This window comes from Perissodus microlepis, chromosome 1, assembly GCF_051167445.1.
Source record: "Perissodus microlepis isolate ML-2025 ecotype Zambia chromosome 1, ASM5116744v1, whole genome shotgun sequence".
Lineage (NCBI taxonomy): Eukaryota > Metazoa > Chordata > Actinopteri > Cichliformes > Cichlidae > Perissodus > Perissodus microlepis.
This window is the reverse complement of record NC_140461.1, coordinates 34984316-35005079: the sequence shown is the minus strand read 5'-3', so window position 1 is coordinate 35005079 and position 20764 is coordinate 34984316. Positions and strand designations below refer to the sequence as shown.

The 20764-nt window shown below is 41.5% G+C and overlaps 1 protein-coding gene across 1 annotated transcript in view; it reads left to right on the top strand.

Annotated features, from left to right (window-relative positions):
* Nucleotides 1-20764, top strand: part of adamtsl5 (ADAMTS like 5) — a 59719-nt gene that overhangs the window by 12707 nt on the left and 26248 nt on the right. The window contains exons 2-5 of the mRNA XM_084913698.1: nucleotides 2382-2457; nucleotides 19530-19702; nucleotides 19899-19959; nucleotides 20363-20468. Of these exons, the coding sequence (XP_084769824.1) occupies nucleotides 2382-2457; nucleotides 19530-19702; nucleotides 19899-19959; nucleotides 20363-20468 (416 nt within the window). The remainder of the gene's footprint in view (nucleotides 1-2381; nucleotides 2458-19529; nucleotides 19703-19898; nucleotides 19960-20362; nucleotides 20469-20764) is intronic.

Here is a 20764-nt window from a genome sequence, read left to right as displayed (position 1 = left end):
CTATGTTAGCATAATATAAACAGTGAAGCTGGAGGATGAACGCTAACTTTTTACCACTCGATAAAAGTTAATGTGAAGGTTCCCGATGGTTAGGGACAAATGTAATCGCATGGAAGGATGCTGTAAACGGACCAAACTTCAGTCAGGAGAACAATTGAGATAATCCATCCACAATTTGGCTTAACAGCTTAACAGAGCAGTTAAAAAAAAACAAAAGAAAGCCTTGTTTTGCTTTCCATGTGGATGTTACTGTGTGATGTGGCGTGTCACATACAAACTATGACTAATATGGATTTAATATTGTTTAGTACAAGTGTATGATTTGATGTTAAAAACACCAAACTTGCAAATCTAGTGGCTCTTAAGCTGTGCACACAGTGGAAATGTGTATAAAATTGTGAAGGCCTCTTCCTTTAATCGTGATTAATGTTCTCCTCTTTCGGTCACTGCGACCTTCTCTTTTCCTCTGATAAGAATTCTCCCATGTAAGGCCAGGATAGCAGCCGAGTCTCCGAAGGGAAGGGCTGCCCAGCCAAGTGTGAGGGAGATGTAGCGAGATGTGTATCGTTTAATTGGACAGGGCAACCTACTGACCTGGGACTGAGCCAACAGTCAACTCCAAAAGCTTTAGAGCAGCTCAGTGTTTTTGATCAGGGGAGAGATAAGAGACGCATAGAGAGCTAGATGAGCTGAGACATGGGGGGAGAGGGCACAAGTAAAGAAATGGAGGATATTGAGTTGCCGTTCACAAATGAAATCTGTCTGGCATTTTTATTTTGTCGACTTGTCTTAATGAAAATAAAAAATGTTCCATCACAAAACACTCAAAAGTATGACACACTGTGACTGTCTACAAAGCAGCGCAAGGAAGCAATCAAAGAGCTTTTCCCAGAATCACTGAGACTTCTCAGAAGAAAGCAGTCATCCTTTGGTGAATCAGAGGATGGACGTGTCATTGTTGAGTTTAACCTGGAGGTAAGGAAGGAGATGAGGCAGAAAACACAGTCACCGTGAAGCTCAACAGAGACTTTATCTGGTAGAATCTCACCGCCTCACAGTGGTGTTACTGCAGTTACCTAGAATTGCTTTTGAATTAAAAATATATTCATTTATTCAGTGGTTAAACCTGTCATTTTCAGATTTGTAAGGTCAGCATCATTTACTAAATGTAAGTCTGATCAAGCTTTGCACATCTGGTCACTACATTTCACATCTGTGGGTTGTTCATTACAAAATCATTCAGAAGATTAAAATAATCTCTAGTGGAAATCCTGGGTTCAAATATTACATTTCACTTTAATATTACATTACAATTTAGAAACAATCTGAAATAAATTCCAATTACTTATTTTCACCCTAAAAGGATGTCACTGTTGCTCTTGTTTATGTCGAATAAAGTTCAAGATGTAATTCTTAGAATTCTTAAAAGTGCTTAAAGTGGATGAAGACAGGCTGGGGGATATGGTTGAATAATCCAGAAAAGTAGATAAGTCGACTTTGAGTCAGTACAGTTTTGTCAAACAGTGTACCTTCATGCTTGAGCAGGTTGCTGTACTGACAACTGAGTCAGACAAAGTCAGACAATGTGAGATAAAAGGGTTTAAAAAACAAAATGTTTGTATCTGTGCCAAATAAAATGATCAAAGACTGCAAAAAAAGAAACAACAAAAAACAAGCATCAATGTCAGCTTTGTCACCATCTTTGTCTGAATTCTAACTTGGTCAGCTCCAATTCTTGAATTACGACTTGCCACCTTCAGAAAGACTTGATCTATTCAAGCAAACAGGTCATCTGAACATATTTAGTTCAGCCTTATTAGTACTTGATATATTCAAGAAATCCATCATCAACAAAATTATCTGTTAAGGCTAAAATTGAATGTACAGTGAGTTGATACCAGCAGAGAAAAGAAAAGGTTTCATGTGGATTATTTGATGCTAAAGGTCAGCAGCTGAGTGGGAGGTAAGGCGAGGGGAGTGGTGGGACAGCAAGGCGGGCAGTCACCACCTCTCAGAATCTGTGGGAGTTAATATGACACTGTGGGGGTGAGTTGGGAGAGTAGGGTGGGGGGAACGAATGATACTTACTGAATCGGGGGACATTCCTGACCTTGGCTGCTGCCCTCAGGGGTTCAGGGTAGTATGGCAGCTTATTTGTGTATATTATCACTGACCTAAAGACCTCGTCTGTTTGAAGTGTCAGCAGTGCCTTTTCTTCCTCGATCCTCTTTTGTCTTCTCGGTCTCCTGCTCAAACATGTTTGCAACAACATGTACATCTTTACTTCTGCGGCTCTTCATTCATGTGTATGTGATGTGTGAAACAGCAAAGGGCGACGTCACCAAGCGACTGACGGGGTTTGTTTCTCTCTTTGTCTCTAGGAAGCTGACTCTTTGCCAGGCCCTGACCTTTGTCCTGCTGCTGGTCCTTCCCGTGTGCCTGTCCTCCCCGCAGAGTGTAAGCCCAACCCACCCACATCAGCACAAGTCACTGCATGGCCTGAACAGCTCATCAGCCAAGGCTCCTTTTTAAATGACGTGACTCTGTGGAAGCTTCCTAAGCTGTACTGAGTTGTCATGAGTTTGGTTCTTAAGCTTAACCAAACTGAGGCTGGGATTAACCATCATTTTCATACTTTTATGATGTAGTGGCAAACAGCTGCTAACAGCTAACAAAAATCGCTCGCTCTCAAGCCAACAAATGTTCTGGTGCTAATTATAGACTGTACATAAAAGATAAACATAGCGACCTTGATGAAAAGGTCACACATTAGTTTTAAACTCTTCATAGCTTTGGACAGATTGTGTTTTGGAGTGGCCAGAGGCTGGAGGGCTAACGTATTAGCTCAGCTCAAGGTAGCAAGCTTGGTTAGTACGCTAACCAACAACTCTACCTTGCAGCAGGATGGATTATTTGTAATAATATCTTCCAGAAAGCACCAACACCAATCAGCTGTAGCTGCCTAGTTTGAGACACCTGTCATTAAAAGCAGCTACAACCCTGACTTCAGTTTCAAGATGGCTGTTAAAAAATAACAACTCGCTCATGCCCTAGTAGAAACTGAAGGACTTTTTGTACCAATTCTACATTGACCTAATGTTTAAGCCCCAGAGGAGACAGCTTGATGGTAATGAGACACATGAATCAAGAATGGAGACATTGATCAGTAAATCAATGGTTAATAAGTGTGCTGTAAAAAATGAAAGAGTGACCTAAGAGAGGCTAAAAGGTAAACAAAATGGCACTACTGGTGATTTATTTTCTCTGTTACTTGTTATTGAATCACCCACTGATGTATACTGTTGGTATTTCTCCTTATTAATGAAAAATCATTATAATATTTATCTTTTTTGGTGTATTTTAAATATCTTTGATCTTACTATGACAATTTTCCTGTTATAGCGCTCCATAAATTGTATTCCAGGGCTCTAGAGTGCGACATATTTAGTCGCAAATGCGACCAAATTTTTCAATGGTGCGACTAAAAAAAAAATCTTAGGTCGCACCAGTGCGACCAACTTTTTGAGTAACAAAAAAAACAAACAAACAAACAAACAAAAAAAACCTCCGCAACAAGTCTCCATGTGGTCAACAGCAGACACACATTATGCCCCTATCGTGATCTAAATCAATCAGAGACAGTAAGGGGCGGGGCCTCTCTGATTGGTCGTGGTCCAGATATTCCCGTAGTCCTTCGTGTGTACGTTTGAAAGTGCAGGCGGATAGAGAGAGGTGAGTAGCTTGAATAAAGCGATATCGATTCATTAAATCCTGAATCGACTTTTAAATATAAACTTATTTTACCAGAAACACCAGAATCTCAGGTTAAAGCTCATAAAACTATTTCAACAACCACCAAACAGTAAATGAGAGCAGGTACACGACCAAAATTCACTGAACCAGCAGCAAACTACGCTTCACATTTGATAAACATCACCATTAATTCCCTCTTACTTTTGCTGTTTTGCTTCCACCACGATAAAAAAAATCACACTTCATGCACAGCTCTCTCTCTCTCTCTCTCTGTGTATTTCAAGAACAGTTTCCCCATCTCAAATCTGTTTTCTGCATTATTCATTCGCTTATTACCCATCAGTCTACCGTTGTTTACAGCGCTGTCGACCGCTGTTTTTTTGTTTTGTTTTTTTTTTACTTAATCACCTCGGACAAGAAAGCCTAATTTCTGCTGTTCAATACTGAAGACATTTAAACTTTTTAAAATTATGCAAAATGCAGAATATTTTTAAGTTTATCTGCTATAAAAAGCCAGGCCAGGAAAATCTGCTTCATGTTTTTCTGAGTTTTATCCTCAGTTACTTTGACACAAAGGCCTCTGCTGTGATGTTCACATCTCTGATAAAGTCTAGTGTCAGTACTGATCAATGATCAGAATTATAATATTTCTGACTCTCTGAGGCAAAATTGAATCGAATCGGGACCTTGTGAATCGAATCGAATGGATTATAGAAATCAGTGATGATACCCAGCCCTGGTGAGCAGCCTAGGCCTGAGAGGTGGATGTAGCTGTGGGTAATGAGAAAAGATGAAAAGAACGATTGATAACTTTTTTGTTAAGTTAAGGCCTGATCCGTCTGAAATTCATAGCCAGCTCTGACATGGACCCATCAACCTCTGAGCACTGAAAAAGCACAGTGTGTCCAGAGAACACATTATATGTCGTCATAAATGCACTGCCCAAGTGTCCCCACTGCCTTTCAGCGGCAGGCAGCAGCAAACAGGTCGTCAGAGGAGGCCGATGTGATGATTACGTTTAACATTGGCACTCTTTGGCAATATTGTAGACAAAGCACTTTAAGTACAAGCACAAGATTGTTAGTTAATCATTTACAAATCAATATTGTCTGTACAGACAGAAATTTCCCCCCCAAAAAAGTGCACAGGTAAAACTACAGTGTTAAGCTATGCGGTTGAAAAATTTGGGTGCGCCTAACTTTTGTGCTGGTGCGCCTAAGAAAAAAAATTGAGGTGCACCAGTGCAACTGTGGCAAAAAGTTAGTCTAGAGCCCTGTATTCCCACAGATTTTAAGGAATTCACTGAAAGTTGGATGACGTATGTGTTGAGTTGTGCAAGAATGGAAGAGAGTGTTTTAACAAATGTCATCGTGCTTTATTTGCACGTGAAACCTGCCAGTGCCTAAAGCCATATCCCAAAGCCGCCCCCACGTTATCCTGTCTTTATGCCTTCTTTTTCTTACAGTTCACAGAGTTAAATATTGTGATTAAGGCCATTTGTGAGGAAGAAAAATCCCAACTTTCAGGTCCCAAAGAGGAAAATCCAGCTCATTTAGATAATAAACCAATCACAGCCCATAGACTAGTCACAGCGATTGAGCTGATTGGCTTTTTCTTGCAGGGTGTTTGTCCTCTGATGGGATTTTGTCTTGAGCAGAGGAGCGCTGCTCCAAGCCAGCATCCTCATTGTCTCCTATTCTGTTGTGTTTGTCGCTGCTATGCCACCTTTTCCCATCTTACCGCATCTTTCATAGCTATTTGTCTTGAGGTCAATAGGGGTGGGGGAAAAAATCGATACTGTGTAGTATCGTGATATTTTGTTTGCTAATAATGTATCGATACAGGGACGGCAGAAATCGATATTTTGTTACAAAAAAGGTTTTTGTGCTCTGACTTCAGAGCATGTTGATCCTTTTTCTGAGCAAGAATCCTGACATTCCTTCACTGTCCAAATGTGTTTAACTTTTTTTTGGCAGCAATAAACATGACAGTTTACTTATTTTAATTTAAGACATGTTTTATTTTAATTAAGTTTAAAACTTTTTTATTTAATGTAAAATTATATTTTGTTTTAATTTACTTTCAAATTCTTCAGTTGCTGAATGGGCTGCATAGTTTTCATAAATTGCATAGTTCAGAATAGCTATAATTGTACCAGATGGTTGCGTTCAGTTAAGTTGGACTAGACTGTAATGCAAACCGTTCAGTTTGTCAACAATACAACTGACTGAAATGAGAGAAAGACTGAGTGTGAGACTTTGATATTAGATAAAATGAATATTGATAAAGTTTACCTTTATGTACAGAATCTGAATATCGCAAAATATTTTTAAAAATTTCAATAATATCGTATCGTGCGTTAAGTATTGTGATAATATCGTATCGTGGGATGTATGGTGATTCCCACCTCTAGAGGTCAAGCAGATAACCATCCAACCTTCCCCCAGGGCTGGCTGGAATAACCACACTCAGACACTGCCCCCCCCTCCCAGCTGCTGTGACACCTCAAACAGACCAATGGATCCATTCTTCATTCTTCATTTTCGTGTTACAGTTGTGTCATTTCAAAAAGACTAGTAACACATTATTTTCAATCCTTGTTCCAGAGTTGTTTACACTGCTGAAACATCTTTTGCGCTCGGTCATTGTTGCAGCTGTGCTGGCAGCGTCTCGGGTGGCCACGGCAAAAACAGAACATGAAATACACCAGACTTGGACATGGTGTAACCCCACCACAGGCTTGGTGTATTTCCCCTTGGATTCAGAGAACAGCATGTACAGATGTTATTGCTTCACTTTTATAGGGCTGTGATGCTGCTGCGTTTCTTTGTTCTCACTGGGAACTTTATGGCTGCAAAGAAACAGCCATTTCAGTTACTGTGTAAGCCTTACTGCAGCGCCCCCAGCTGTGTGTACGCCAGTATCTGCAGGTTGTTTACGTGTCTTTAAGTGTTTCTAGATACTGCAGCTCTCATAATTATCAAAAACATCTATGCTACGTGAAATCATATGCTTACAACTGCTACCGATATTTAGTGATTAATAAAAAAAAATTTGCATTCATCACCACAAAAAACAATCATTCGTCTCTTAACACCGAAACTGTTAAATGAATTCATGACTGATAAAAAAGTGCAAATGAAATAAAAGGAGGAAAACTGTGGACAAATATACTAACATAACAACATCAACTCTATAATCACACAGATCAGATGCTTGAAATATTTACCTGAGACTTGAACAACAGAATAGTTCAAATCTTTACCCCTGACTCCCAAAGCTGCACGTTAAATTTGCAGATTAGGATTTGTTTCTCGGGCACAAAACTCATATTTTTAACTAGAGAGCTTCAACTTTTACACAACTTTACACAGATTAAAAACACTGAATCAAGAATAATGTTTTCCTTTTGATCTGACCACAAACTACAGTAATTATCTTAATTACATTAATGCTTTCCTGCTTTATTTAGAGCACAAGTGTCATTCTTTGCAGGTATATTTTATACAAATGACACATCAGACTCCCCTCTATATGAGTGTGTATCGACCCTGGAGAAAAGACCCTTTGTCCATCCAGCTTACAGAATGGAAACAGTTATGCCAGGTCAGACAGGCGAACAGTCGACCAACGTTACACTGTGGCAGTTTACCTGCACGCTGGCTAGAGAGACGTAGACTCTTTACTCCGTCTCTTTCTTTTTGCAGTTTGCTTTGTGCAAAGAAGACACTTTTTTCTCTGTTTGGTGTGAATGGTGGAGGAGAGATGGGGACATCGTAAAGGTCATAGGTCAACTTAGTTCATTAGAAAGCTAGTCCGACCCATTGACAGCTGTTATCAAGGCTAATTTGGCTGGCGCTGATGCTAATGACAGTGACCTCAGGTGACCCTGCCATAGTAATGCTGGACAGTTATAGCAAAGGTTGCTCTCAGCTTTGTGTGTAACGTTGTATGAGGGTGTGTTTGCATCTAACCATTTTTTTTTTTATTATGAGACACTTTGTCGCTTTTTCTCCACACACGTAAATGCCAGAAGTTCAAAGTACAGAGGATTTGTTTTGAAGTTTTAGATGTGGGAGTTTTAACATGTTGATTTATGGATACCAAAATCCATTTAATGTTGAGCTCGGGGGATTCAGAGGGCTTTTAATAACAGTTCTTACATGATGAATTTTATCTTTTGTAAAGTGGCTGTCACACTTTGAAAAACAGGATTGATGTAACCCCAAGGTGAAACTGTTCGTCATGTACTGCAGTCAGGAAACATGAAATGGCTAAATCACAGTTTATCTCCTGACTGTGCAGCTACATGAAGCAGTTTTCACAGTCACTGCTGATCTGTTGTTCATTTTGAAGGGTTGCATTGTTTTCAGCTCATCATATCCTCTAACTTTGTTTTTATATTTCTGTCAACATATTTACAGTGCAGACCTAACCTGCTAATGGCTACCTGTTAAACCCAGAATTAAGTTTAAAATCCTCTCAAACAAGGTCCTGAATAATCCGTCCCTATCGAGTCTTAAAGACCTCACAGTACCGTATCACCCCAACAGAACACTTTGATCTCATAATGCAGGCCATCCTGCGTCATTTAAAGGTAGAATGGGAGTTCGGATAAACCTTTTTGATAGAGGTGGATCAGGTGACCCTGAATCCACCTTTAAACATGCTGAAATAGGCTTAGGCTGCTTCCCATGATTCACTGACTGCTTCTTATTTTATTTTTATTTATTTTATTTATAAAGAGGGGCAACATATTAATGAACATGTAAACAGATGTAAATATGCCAGATTATAGCCTTTGGCTAATTTCCATCTGTAGACCCTCTGGCAGGTTGGTGTTACACACATGTTAGTAAAAACATACAGAGACACTATTTACAGATCATGTGACAAGGACGAAAACAGTGATCACATTATATTAGAACAGACAATGACAAGAAGAGTGGACACAGAGGACAATATAGAGAACAATAACGGAAACACATAAATTATATTGCACAAACCCCAGTATTGCACATGCCCTGACTGTCCTGATATTGCACTGACCCATTACACTAATAGTTGTTTCCCTTTTTGTAATACACTAACTCTTTTTCACGTCCAATATAAAGCATGATTATTAAACATGGTCACATGTTTGTGTCCCTCAGCCACCCTTTTAAGTGACTCTTAAACATGGGGAGACTTTCCCTCACTGACAGTGGAAGACTATTCCAGAAGCTCACTCCCTGATATGACAGAGCATCTGTGAACAGGTGCTCCGTCTAAATGTCAGTTCACAATCACCTCTCACAGTGGCTCGAGTCAGTCGAGACCCAGCAACACTGCCAGACTTTTGTTTAATAAAAATCACTCATTGGTGGAGGCGCCAGACCATGTACAACTTTGTATACTAGACAGGCAGATTTAAATAATTTTTTTACTAAATTAGTAAAATTTAGAAACTTGTATTTATCTAAAATTTAACAATGGTGATATGAAAAAGTTTTTTTATCTAATATTTTCAATGCTCATTTGTAGCACACTTCGATTGGCCCAATAGCAGCAAAGCTCATATAGTAATACAGTATTCAATATGAGCCAGTATCATAGAGTGCAGGAATGTAATAGCTGCTGTGTCTGTTAATGATGTGTGGATATGTCTAAAGTTCTGTATATTAACATTTACAGTTTTCACTATTTTTTAACGTGTTTTTTAAGGATAATTTAGAGTCTAGTAGCACTCCCAAATACTTAAATTCCTCAACATTAATTAGTTCTTGTGCACCCAGGCGAACTTTTACTGCAGCCACGGTTGTTATAGGTTTACTAAAAAAACATCGATATGGTCTTTTTAACATTGAGGCACAGGCATGAGTCATTCTGCCATTTTTGTAGATCATGTAATGCCAATGAAAGCTGATGGGCTGCATCATCAGCAGTTTTGGCTTGTGTAAAAATTACCGTATCATCAGCATACATAATCATTTTTGCACACATTGGGCAGGTCTTTTACATAAAGTGAAAATAACAGGGGGCCTAGAATTGAACACTGAGGGACACCTTCCGTACAGTAAAGATAGGGTGACTTGCTATTCTTTATTTGCACGCATTGTTTTCTATCTGATAGATAAGACTGTATCCATTTAACAGTGTGATTACTAAAGTTAAATGTTGACAGTCTAGACAAGCGCTTAAGATGATTCACAGTGTCAAACGCACGCTTGAAATCAACAAAAACAGCCACAACATAACTGCTCTTGTCTATGTAAGATTTCACTCTCTCAACAAAAACACAGACAGCTGTTTCAGTTGAATGAAGAGTGCGAAATCCGAATTGAATAGGGTCCAAACCCGGATTGGAGTCATTAAGATGTTCGGTGATAGAATTAGCAACCCACTTTTCTGTTATCTTTGAAAAGATGGGGAGTATGCTAATAGGTCGATAATTAGCAGGGTCTGATTTATCACCCCATTTATAAATTGGTGTAACTTTTGCCACCTTCCAACTCAGAGGAACGACTGCCTGCGTGATTGATAAATTAATAAGATGGGTCACAGGCACCAAAAGACAAGATATATAATGCTTCAAGAAATTGGTCTCAAATCCAAACTCATCCCTTGCTTTAGAACTTTTTAATTTAGAGATTATATTTTCTACTTCATTTTCTGTAATTTTATGAATATTGAACTTTGAATCTTGAGAAGAAACATCCTTTTTGGTGTCGGTATTCCCAATAGTTTGTTGAGGGTCACAAGAATTAGAAAACAATTGTGCAATTTCATTAATGGTACTTTGGAAAAAATCATTTAATTTAGTAGCTAGACTGAGAGTCTCTGATACCAGTTCAATGGCAAATTTAAGTTCAAGGTCTATATCAGCATTATGCTTACTGTTACCAAGGAGTTTGTTAATATTTTCCCAAATTAACTTACAGTTTCCTTTGGCACTATTAATTACAGTCATGAAAAAAAATTTGCTTTTGCCATTCTCAAAGTTTGTGTGACTTTATTCCTTGCAGATATAAAATTTAATCGATCTGTATTTACCGCAATTGTCGGGCTATAAGCCGCTACTTTTTGCACAAGCTTTGAACCCTGCGGCTTTTAGTCAGGTGCGGCTTTTCTATGGATTGTCCATGATTTTTGTGAGAGTAAGAGGATTTGTTTTGTTTGTTCCGCTGTTGTACGGCACTACGTTGCCTGGCGGAAGGGCATGTGATCAGACACACAGTATCGGGGTTCAAGAGTGGTATGTTGGTCACATGTCCGTCCGCCAGGCAACGTAGTGCCGTACGAAGTAGCGCGAAAAACAAACTTCAAAGTAGCGCTACGCGTTCAGCGGGAGGCGTGGATGACGAGCGGCGATAAACTTGCGAAAAGCAAGTTATGCTCAACTCCACCAGTGGATTCTGACAGCGTGGAAAAGTGTGAAAACATCCATGATCACCAACGGATTTCGAAGGGCTGGACTGCTGCATGATGGAGAGGAGGACACCGCCACGGCCCTTCTGAGGGTGTTCGACTCCGACACTGACAACGAGGATTTCTTTGGTTTTGAAAGTGACAACAAAGGAGAGAAGCGGAGAGTGGAGGACGTAGCCATCCTGAGCCTGTTCGTTTCCAACACTGGAGAAGAGGACTTTGGTGGTTTTAGTGTGCAGGAAGATGGTGGTGAATGACTGACTTTTCTTCTTGTTAAAGCCGTGTCACTGCACCTGAGCCTAAAAGGTAGTCTGAATCAATTTTTCTGGTGTGCTGTAGGTTATTGTTATGTACTACATTTGTTACTCGTTTATGAAGCACAGTACATGTTTCGTACTTGTAATTACCGGTACTTGTACATATACCCTAAAAAGTTATGCAAATATGTACCCGTAACTTGTTTTTCAAAATATTAATAAAAGGGGTGTGTCTCCAAACAGCCATCTCTTTCCTGATAATTCCCTTTGTGCATATTCTCTTACATATGATAAGTCAACATTGAAACACCTGCGGCTTTTAGTCAGGTGCGGCTAATGTATGTACAAAACAGGATTTTTCCCTGATTTTAGCTTGTGCGGCTAATATTCAGGTGCGCTTTGTAGTCCGGAAAATACAGTAATCCAGATTGTAACAATGTTTTTAGTGACTGGTCTCTGTGTCTCATAAGCTGTTTACACTCAGTATTAATCCAAGGCAAGGAATAAACTCGTTTCTTTAAATGGCTCTCTTTCTGAAACTGTGACAAGACCTCTTTAATAGCAGAGTACAATAGATCACAACATTTATTAGTGTCATCATAGGATAGTATGCTAGTCCAATCAAAATTTGGAATATTATTTGGAATAAATGTTTTTTTTTCTATTCATGCTTTTACTGACACATCTCAGTCGCTTTTTAGTCAGCTTTCTAGAGAAGAATATGACATTGTGGTCAGACAAGCCAGTCAAAAAGTTATGTTTTTATCATTCTATCCGCTTTGTTAGAAAACACCAGGTCTATTAGAGTTCTAGAGCGATTTGTTATTTTAGTGGGATCACTGATCATTTGTGTTAAACCAAAATTATCTGTAATTTCTTTTAGTTTCTTTCTGTTGCTTTTATTATCCCAATTTACATTTAAGCCTCCCTTTAGCATAAGTTCATTGTTGAAGTCGCAAGAATTCCGAAGTGCCTTGAATTGGTCATAAAAATCTACTTTTGCCAAAGGTGGGCGATAAAACAGTAAATGACATTTCTGCTGAGAGTGACACTTTAACTTCAACACATTCAATAGAGATTTCATTTGGCCAGATTATTTGTGTACATTTTAGAGAGTCCTTCATATACAATAACACCCCTCCCCCCTTTCCTAGAGGTCTGTCTTTTCTGAAGACATTGTAGCCCTGTAGGGTTACCAGTGCTTGTGGAGAAGAGGGTTTGAGCCAAGTTTCCGAAAGTCCCGTGAAATCAACATTTGAATTAATGAGAAGATGTTCCAGTTGTTCCCTCTTATGGGCCATGCTGTGTATGTTCAGATGGCCACCTAGGAGCCCTTTTTCTTTACACTGTGGATCCCATATAGTCCTAGCTTGATTAGGAGTCTGAAATAACTTACACGATCAATGCTTTTTAATCACAGGATTCCTCTTTATACGCATGAGTATGATAGGTTGTGTTGACTTACCAGGTTTAGTTGTAATGGGGATCTGCAGTGATGGTGTTAGCCCAGGAAGCTGCTGTAGCCCCGGTAGCAGTGATGGTGTTAGCCCAGGAAGCTGCTGTAGCCCCGGTAGCAGTGATGATGTAAGCCCAGGGAGCTGCTGTAGCCAAGGAAGCAGTGATGGTGTTAGCCCAGGGAGCTGCTGTAGCCCAGGTGGCAGTGATGGTGTTAGCCCAGGGAGCTGCTGTAGCCCAGGTGGCAGTGATGGTGTTAGCCCAGGGAGCTGCTGTAGCCCAGGTGGCAGTGATGGTGTTAGCCCAGGGAGCTGCTGTAGTCAAGGAGGCAGTGATGGTGTAAGCCCAGGAAGCTGCTGTAGCCCAGGTGGCAGTGATGGTGTTAGCCCAGGGAGCTGCTGTAGCCCAGGTGGCAGTGATGGTGTTAGCCCAGGGAGCTGCTATAGCCAAGGAAGCAGTGATGGTGTTAGCCCAGGGAGCTGCTGTAGTCAAGGAAACAGTGATGGTGTAAGCCCAGGAAGCTGCTGTAGCCCCGGTAGCAGTGATGGTGTTAGCCCAGGAAGCTGCTGTAGCCCCGGTAGCAGTGATGATGTAAGCCCAGGGAGCTGCTGTAGCCCAGGTGGCAGTGATGGTGTTAGCCCAGGGAGCTGCTGTAGCCCAGGTGGCAGTGATGGTGTTAGCCCAGGGAGCTGCTGTAGCCCAGGTGGCAGTGATGGTGTTAGCCCAGGGAGCTGCTGTAGTCAAGGAAACAGTGATGGTGTAAGCCCAGGAAGCTGCTGTAGCCCCGGTAGCAGTGATGGTGTTAGCCCAGGAAGCTGCTGTAGCCCCGGTAGCAGTGATGGTGTAAGCCCAGGGAGCTGCTGTAGCCAAGGAAGCAGTGATGGTGTTAGCCCAGGGAGCTGCTGTAGCCAAGCAAGTAGTGATGGTGTTAGCCCAGGGAGCTGCTGTAGCCCAGGTGGCAGTGATGGTGTTAGCCCAGGGAGCTGCTGTAGTCAAGGAAGCAGTGATGTGTTAGCCCAGGAAGCTGCTGTAGCCCAGGTGGCAGTGATGGTGTTAGCCCAGGGAGCTGCTGTAGCCCAGGTGGCAGTGATGGTGTTAGCCCAGGGAGCTGCTGTAGTCAAGGAAGCAGTGATGGTGTAAGCCCAGGGAGCTGCTGTAGCCAAGGTAGCAGTGATGGTGTTAGCCCAGGGAGCTGCTGTAGCCCAGGTGGCAGTGATGGTGTTAGCCCAGGGAGCTGCTGTAGTCAAGGAGGCAGTGATGGTGTAAGCCCAGGAAGCTGCTGTAGCCCCGGTAGCAGTGATGGTGTTAGCCCAGGAAGCTGCTGTAGCCCCGGTAGCAGTGATGGTGTTAGCCCAGGAAGCTGCTGTAGCCCAGGTGGCAGTGATGGTGTTAGCCCAGGGAGCTGCTGTAGTCAAGGAGGCAGTGATGGTGTAAGCCCAGGAAGCTGCTGTAGCCCAGGTGGCAGTGATGGTGTTAGCCCAGGGAGCTGCTGTAGCCCAGGTGGCAGTGATGGTGTTAGCCCAGGGAGCTGCTATAGCCAAGGAAGCAGTGATGGTGTTAGCCCAGGGAGCTGCTGTAGTCAAGGAAACAGTGATGGTGTAAGCCCAGGAAGCTGCTGTAGCCCCGGTAGCAGTGATGGTGTTAGCCCAGGAAGCTGCTGTAGCCCCGGTAGCAGTGATGATGTAAGCCCAGGGAGCTGCTGTAGCCAAGGAAGCAGTGATGGTGTTAGCCCAGGGAGCTGCTGTAGCCCAGGTGGCAGTGATGGTGTTAGCCCAGGGAGCTGCTGTAGCCCAGGTGGCAGTGATGGTGTTAGCCCAGGGAGCTGCTGTAGCCCAGGTAGCAGTGATGGTGTTAGCCCAGAGAGCTGCTGTAGCCCAGGTAGCAGTGATGGTGTTAGCCCAGAGAGCTGCTGCAACTGTAGCACAGGACTTGAAACAGGTCCAGGGTTTTGCTCAACATCGCCAGCCAGAAGTATTATCATCAAGAGATTCACAACCCCCAGGAATGATCAAGATACCGTTTTAACACGTTTACCTGGGGGGCGGCCTAGCATCATTCAAGATCCAAGATTCTTGCATACAAAAGATGTTGGCTCCTCTTCGCTGGGTGGAGAGTTAAATTAACCATTTTCCGTAGACACGTTAAGCTCAAGAGGAGGTAGAAAGACAAGAAAAGACCAAACAAACATGGCAAAATCCAAGGGTTTTAGATATATTTTTTGGCAAACACATAGGACCTGCCAGACTCTGTGGCTGCACCCTGGTGGCCATGTTTGCCACTCACTATGTGTTCAGCAGATGGCCCCGCCCCTCCCTGAGCCTGGTTCTGCTGGAGGTTTCTTCCCGTTAAAAGGGAGTTTTTCCTCCCCACTGTCGCCAAAGTGCTTGCTCATAGGGGGTCATATGATTGTTGGGTTTTTCTCTGTATGTATTATTGTAGGGTTGACCTTACAGTATAAAGCACCTTGAGGCGACTGTTGTTGTGATTTGGCGCTATATAAATAAAATTGGATCGAATTGAACGTTTCTTGCTAATATTAATTACAACTCAGCTTGTAGATGTTATGATCCTGAGTCTGACAGCTCAGTGTTTTGTGTTTCCTTATATTGTTCTATGTTCTTGTTTATTCTGGTTATGTCTTTCGGTAAGGTTTGCCATTTGTTAGGTTTCTGTTCTGAGCCTACTTGCTCCCACTTCTCTGTGTTCCCTCTGTCTGTCCATGGTGTCACACTGTCTGCTCGTGAATCTGTCTGTTAAGTTCAATGTCTTGTCTGGTTCTGTGTCTGTGAGTTTCCTGTTTTATTCTGAAGGTCTCTGTCACATGTGAGTGTTCTCAGCTTTATGTCTGTGTCTCGTTAGCCCTGATTTCTCCCAGGTGTGTTCCCCATGATTACTCCTGTGAGTATTTAAGCCCTGTGTGTTCTCCTGCCTGTTGCTGGTTCCTCTTTGTTGCTTCCCCGAGTCTCCCTGCGGTTCTGTTCTGGTTTCAGGTTAGTTGTGTTAGTTTTCCCAGTTTAGGTTTCTCTTAGGTTTTGTTTTGTGCCTGTTACATTCCGGTTTGTGTGTCCATCCTTATTAATAAAGCTCACTTGCATCTGAAGCTGCCTGCATCTTGGGTCCTCTATTAAAACTCACACGGCTTGCCCTGCTAGCCGTGACAGTAGATGATTTAGTTAAAAACAGTTAAAAACTTTACTGTTTATACAAGCTTTCTGTTGACCAATGCTTTTTACATTTTTATATTTTTAATTTACATTTAAACTCTATATTGTGTATATTGTCCATTTTGCTATTTATCGTACTGTTTATTTTAATCTCTGTGTGCAGCGCTTTGTGACTACCTGTCTATGAAAAGCGCTTAATAAATAAACTTAACTTAACTTTACTTACTTATTTATTGTTTCATTTAGTTACATAACTAAAACTAGGAAATAATGTCAGTATTATTTTAAACAAACATTATAGACTATAATTTAATTAACATCAGTGATCTTGGTTTACACACGTATCAGCCTATGTTTAGTAGCCTGGCTCCTTTTTCCAATTCAGTTTATCTTAATAACAGCCAAACCAGAGTTTGACATTTTCTCATGAGCAGGAAAGCTTTGTTCTTCAATACAGCCTGCACTCGTGTAGGCAGGCTTTCTTCTTGTTTCTTCACCAGGCTTCTTGAAGGACAGTCGAAAGATCTTCTTTGCTTGAGGTTCAAGCTCTGGGGAGGTCAATCCATTATTGTTTTCTTTTTGTCATGTAAACCAAATGTCCGCAGTATTTAAAACCTAGTTCCGATTAATCATGAGCCTCATCACATTGCCACTCTTTGGTTTTAGAACTGAAGAAGACTCCCTTTTGGATGAGAGGTGAAATGTCTTCACGGAACCTAAAGAAGTCTGTTGGATTTCTTGCTCCTTAAACTTAAACCAAGACCTGGATGAACCGACACAGACGTGGTGTAACATCAGCTGCATACAAAGAGTTTTCAGTTTCATTTGTGAACATCCATTTTTGTTGTTGTTGCAGTAAAACTCAGTAAACGTGTTGTTTTGTTGCAATACTGACACCATTTAAAATGTTATGACAGTGAAGAGTAGCACGCTGAGGTTGTAATAATCATCTTGTTCGCCACATAACCTGGTGCAACTGTTAAATTAGAGCCAGATCATTAAATGAATAATATTTGATTTAAATCTATATGATACTTTTACTAAGAAACATACTCATGCATAAGCAACACGTTCTCACTCCAAACGCGTAACATCTGATGCCATGTGACAAATCGTTGGTATGTTACGCTTTCAGCCCCCCAACACGTTCCTATGTTATGCGTTTGAAACAGAAGGAAACATGAGAACCATTTGGACTGAATCTACAATGTACATTTATTTTACTTTCTCATCATGAATTGCTTTGGAAAACACACAAGGTTAGGCATGAGGTTAGGGCTGGAATACATGGCTAGAACGTGAGCTACCGCCAGCAGCATCCTTCTATTGGATTCCATCCACAATCGGGCACGTGTTATGGGGACGCGGAAGGTTACCTTTAGCTTTCCCGTGGAACGCCTCAGGACGTGACAAATCGTCGGCATGCTGGCATAAAGTCTTTATTAGATAACTGTTTGAAATCATTTTTCTTCAGCTTGTCTCTCTCAGTGCACATGCTGCCTCTTTTGGATTTATTTCAAATGTAATCTTCAGTGTTGTTTAAATATTGTAGATATGAATCAGTTTAAATACATGTAACCAACTTTGCGTCTGACATGTTTTGTGTACTTGTGTACTTGCTGTCTGTGGCTTCAGCCATCCATGACAGCGAGTCTGCTGCAGCTGTTGCATGTGTGTAAAGAGTTAAACGTGTGTGTGCAGTATGAGCAACCAGTGGGAACGCTGCCAGTTTCAGTCCTCCTCCAGGGCAGAAACTGTGGAATGTGTTTGAGGAGCAGCACTGAGGTTTCTCTAATCACTTTTATTGTTCCGCTTATCCTGATCCACCAGGCTCACAAGGTTGACTGTTGTTCTTCATACGTCTGCTCTTTAAATAGATTCATCTGGCTCCAGGATTTTCCCTCCCACAAATGATATTTCATCATTCTCTGCTTTCTCCCTTACGCACCACACAAATGACTGGGAGTTGCTGACAGTGGCCAGTTGCCACCTAACAGCTTTGAACATGCAGGACATGAGTGCAGAGTGATGCTGCAGAGTGATTGCAGAGCAGAGCACAGTAACAACAGAGCAGGGAGTCGTGTTGTTTCTGCACTTTCAATCTCTCAGTAAGAACTTAAACATGCATGACTGTAGAGTGGCAGTTGTTCAAAGAAAGATCATATTAAAAAAACATAACACAGTAGCACATGGATCAAGATGATTGTGAGCCAGTCACAGAGGAATAAAAATAGGATGGAAACCTGTTTGTGGCTAGGAAGGTCAGTGTTCAACCTCTGGGCACCAACAGTTTCTGATAATAAATATTCATTGACATTGACGTTTGCATAAACGCTCAGACTAAGACTACATGTGTAAATGGAGCATTTTTAGAATGAAAGAAGCATGTCATGGAAGAAAATAGCACACAAAGCTCTAAACAGCCAATGCATAGATAAAGAATGCCTGTGCCTGTAGATTAGTGCCACAACTATAGTTAAACTTCTTTGCAGATACTGTGAACTAAAGAAAAATCTCTGGTTATAACCACAGAATAGGGCTGTGCAATATGACCAAAATCTCATATCCTGATATAAGATTTCTATCATCCCGATAACGATATAAATCACAAAAATGTAACATTTTCTGTAAATTCTGTGAATCTCGGGCAGCTCATATTGCGGGAAGTGTTTCCAGCTGGGCGTCATGTAGCTGGAGTCGAGTGTTTTAACCGATGCATGAAACGATACATTTTTAGACATAAGTTGTAACGGCTGCCGTTTTCTTTGTGAGTATTTATTACACGGCGTGCTGCGGGGAAAAGCCTGTTCTAACGTTTGAGTCTAAGGACTATTTTTTAGCACCTGGCGGCTCTTTTTTACTTCTCATCCGTAAATAATCTGCTCTTTCACGTGATTCAGTTTATTTTGAAAAGTCTCAACAGGATCTTGAGCTTTATTGTGAAAGGTTTATGTGGAACATAAACAAGCGGACACGCAATGCTGTTACCGTCGTTGTTGTTAACCACAACGCATAAAAACAGGCGCTTGTCCATCGGTAGTGTGGTTATATTAAATATAAGAAAAAGAGAGAACTTTAATAAATTAATATAGCCACTACAGTGACCATCAAAACGCTGATAAAATATTGCCGTAAACAGTTTATTTTGCGACACCACGAAAAATGAAACGATAGATGTTTTTATATCATCATCCGATATATATCGTTATATCGAACAGCCCTACCACAGAATATATACATAGGTGCAACATGTGTTACTGCAACACTAGCATCTGTTACTGTGACTCTTGTGACCTAAATAACTGCAGAGAGATATGATAGAAACCTAATGTTTCCAATACAAATACTCCATCTACATTTGATAAAAGGTTTCAGCGTGTACACTCATTTGGTGTCTACCTGGTCTTCTCCCAGTGTCCTGCTCTCATGTTTGTGTTACCTGTTCTTAAAGTTGTCTTTGTAATTGTCTCTCTGTTTTATGCTTTTTTTCCAGCCCTCTTGGATTTCGGCGTGGGGTCCTAACAGCGACGATTCATCGGTGCGTCCAGCTCGCACACGGAGGCAGCTGCACTTCAGAAATGAGTGGGCAACATGGAGCGGCTGGTCTGTGTGCTCACGCACCTGTGGGGGCGGAGCATCTGTGAGGTCACGCACCTGCATCACAAGGTTAGCACGGGAGAAAATACGGACAGTTTTCCCAATTTTATGCGACAACGTTTCAGTCAGACTTTTTTTTTCAGAAAAACCTTCATAGAGATTTTTGAAGGGATATGAAATTTATATTTTAACATTTTTAAGCCACAGTGTTTCCTACTGTTCCCTTATACTGTTCCTATACATCTCTTTTATTTCTGTGTCCCAGGAACCCAGTGGGTGGACCATGTGCAGGAGATCCCAGACAGTACAAGATCTGCAACACCAAGGTCCTTTCAACAAAAAGGCTTTTGGTCTTTATTTTAAAAAAACACACACACATTTTATGCAAACACTGTAGAGCAATGGCTAATGTTTGCTCGTGAAGGAATGTCCAGGGTATAACGATCAGCGACTTTCAGGGTGTGATCTGGAATTTCACTGACAGATTAACCTGCGTCTGCACCGCGGCGGCGGTCCTGCCACTGTTTGCGCTTCATGATAAAGCAATAATGTGTCTCAGTATGCAGAGTAATTGTTACAGTGTAGCAATCAAAACGGTTTCACTGAGAGAGTTCAAAATCAGGTAGAAGGTTCCTTCGATGTGAAGCCTATATTGTATGGCATGGTCATAACAAAGGTTAATCCTCAAGGACGTCAGGGTGTTGATGCTGTGTGTCTGTGTGTGTGCAGGACTGTCCCCCTGGCTCGGAGGATTTCCGAGAGATGCAGTGTGCTGCCTTTAATGACAGGCCGCTGGTGGCTGGCAACTCCTTCAGATGGACCACCTTTCATGGAGGTCAGTGAGATGATTCACCCTCTTCCTACTTAAGACTTCTTCAGTATATGTTGTTGTTTTTGTTGTGCAGTGAAGAGATCAGTTTTGGATGTAACTAGTCCCACGTGGCTTGTTATAGAGTCACCATATGAATGCTGAGACAGTTGCTCATTTATGCAATGTGTGGTTTTTATATATGTATGAAAATTTTCTAAGCCCACAGTTTATTCTCTGCAGGCATCATTTAATCACCAGATCGAAGGAAAAATGGTTTTCTTTCAAAAGATGCTTCCTTGAAAGCCAGCGAACGTTCCTAT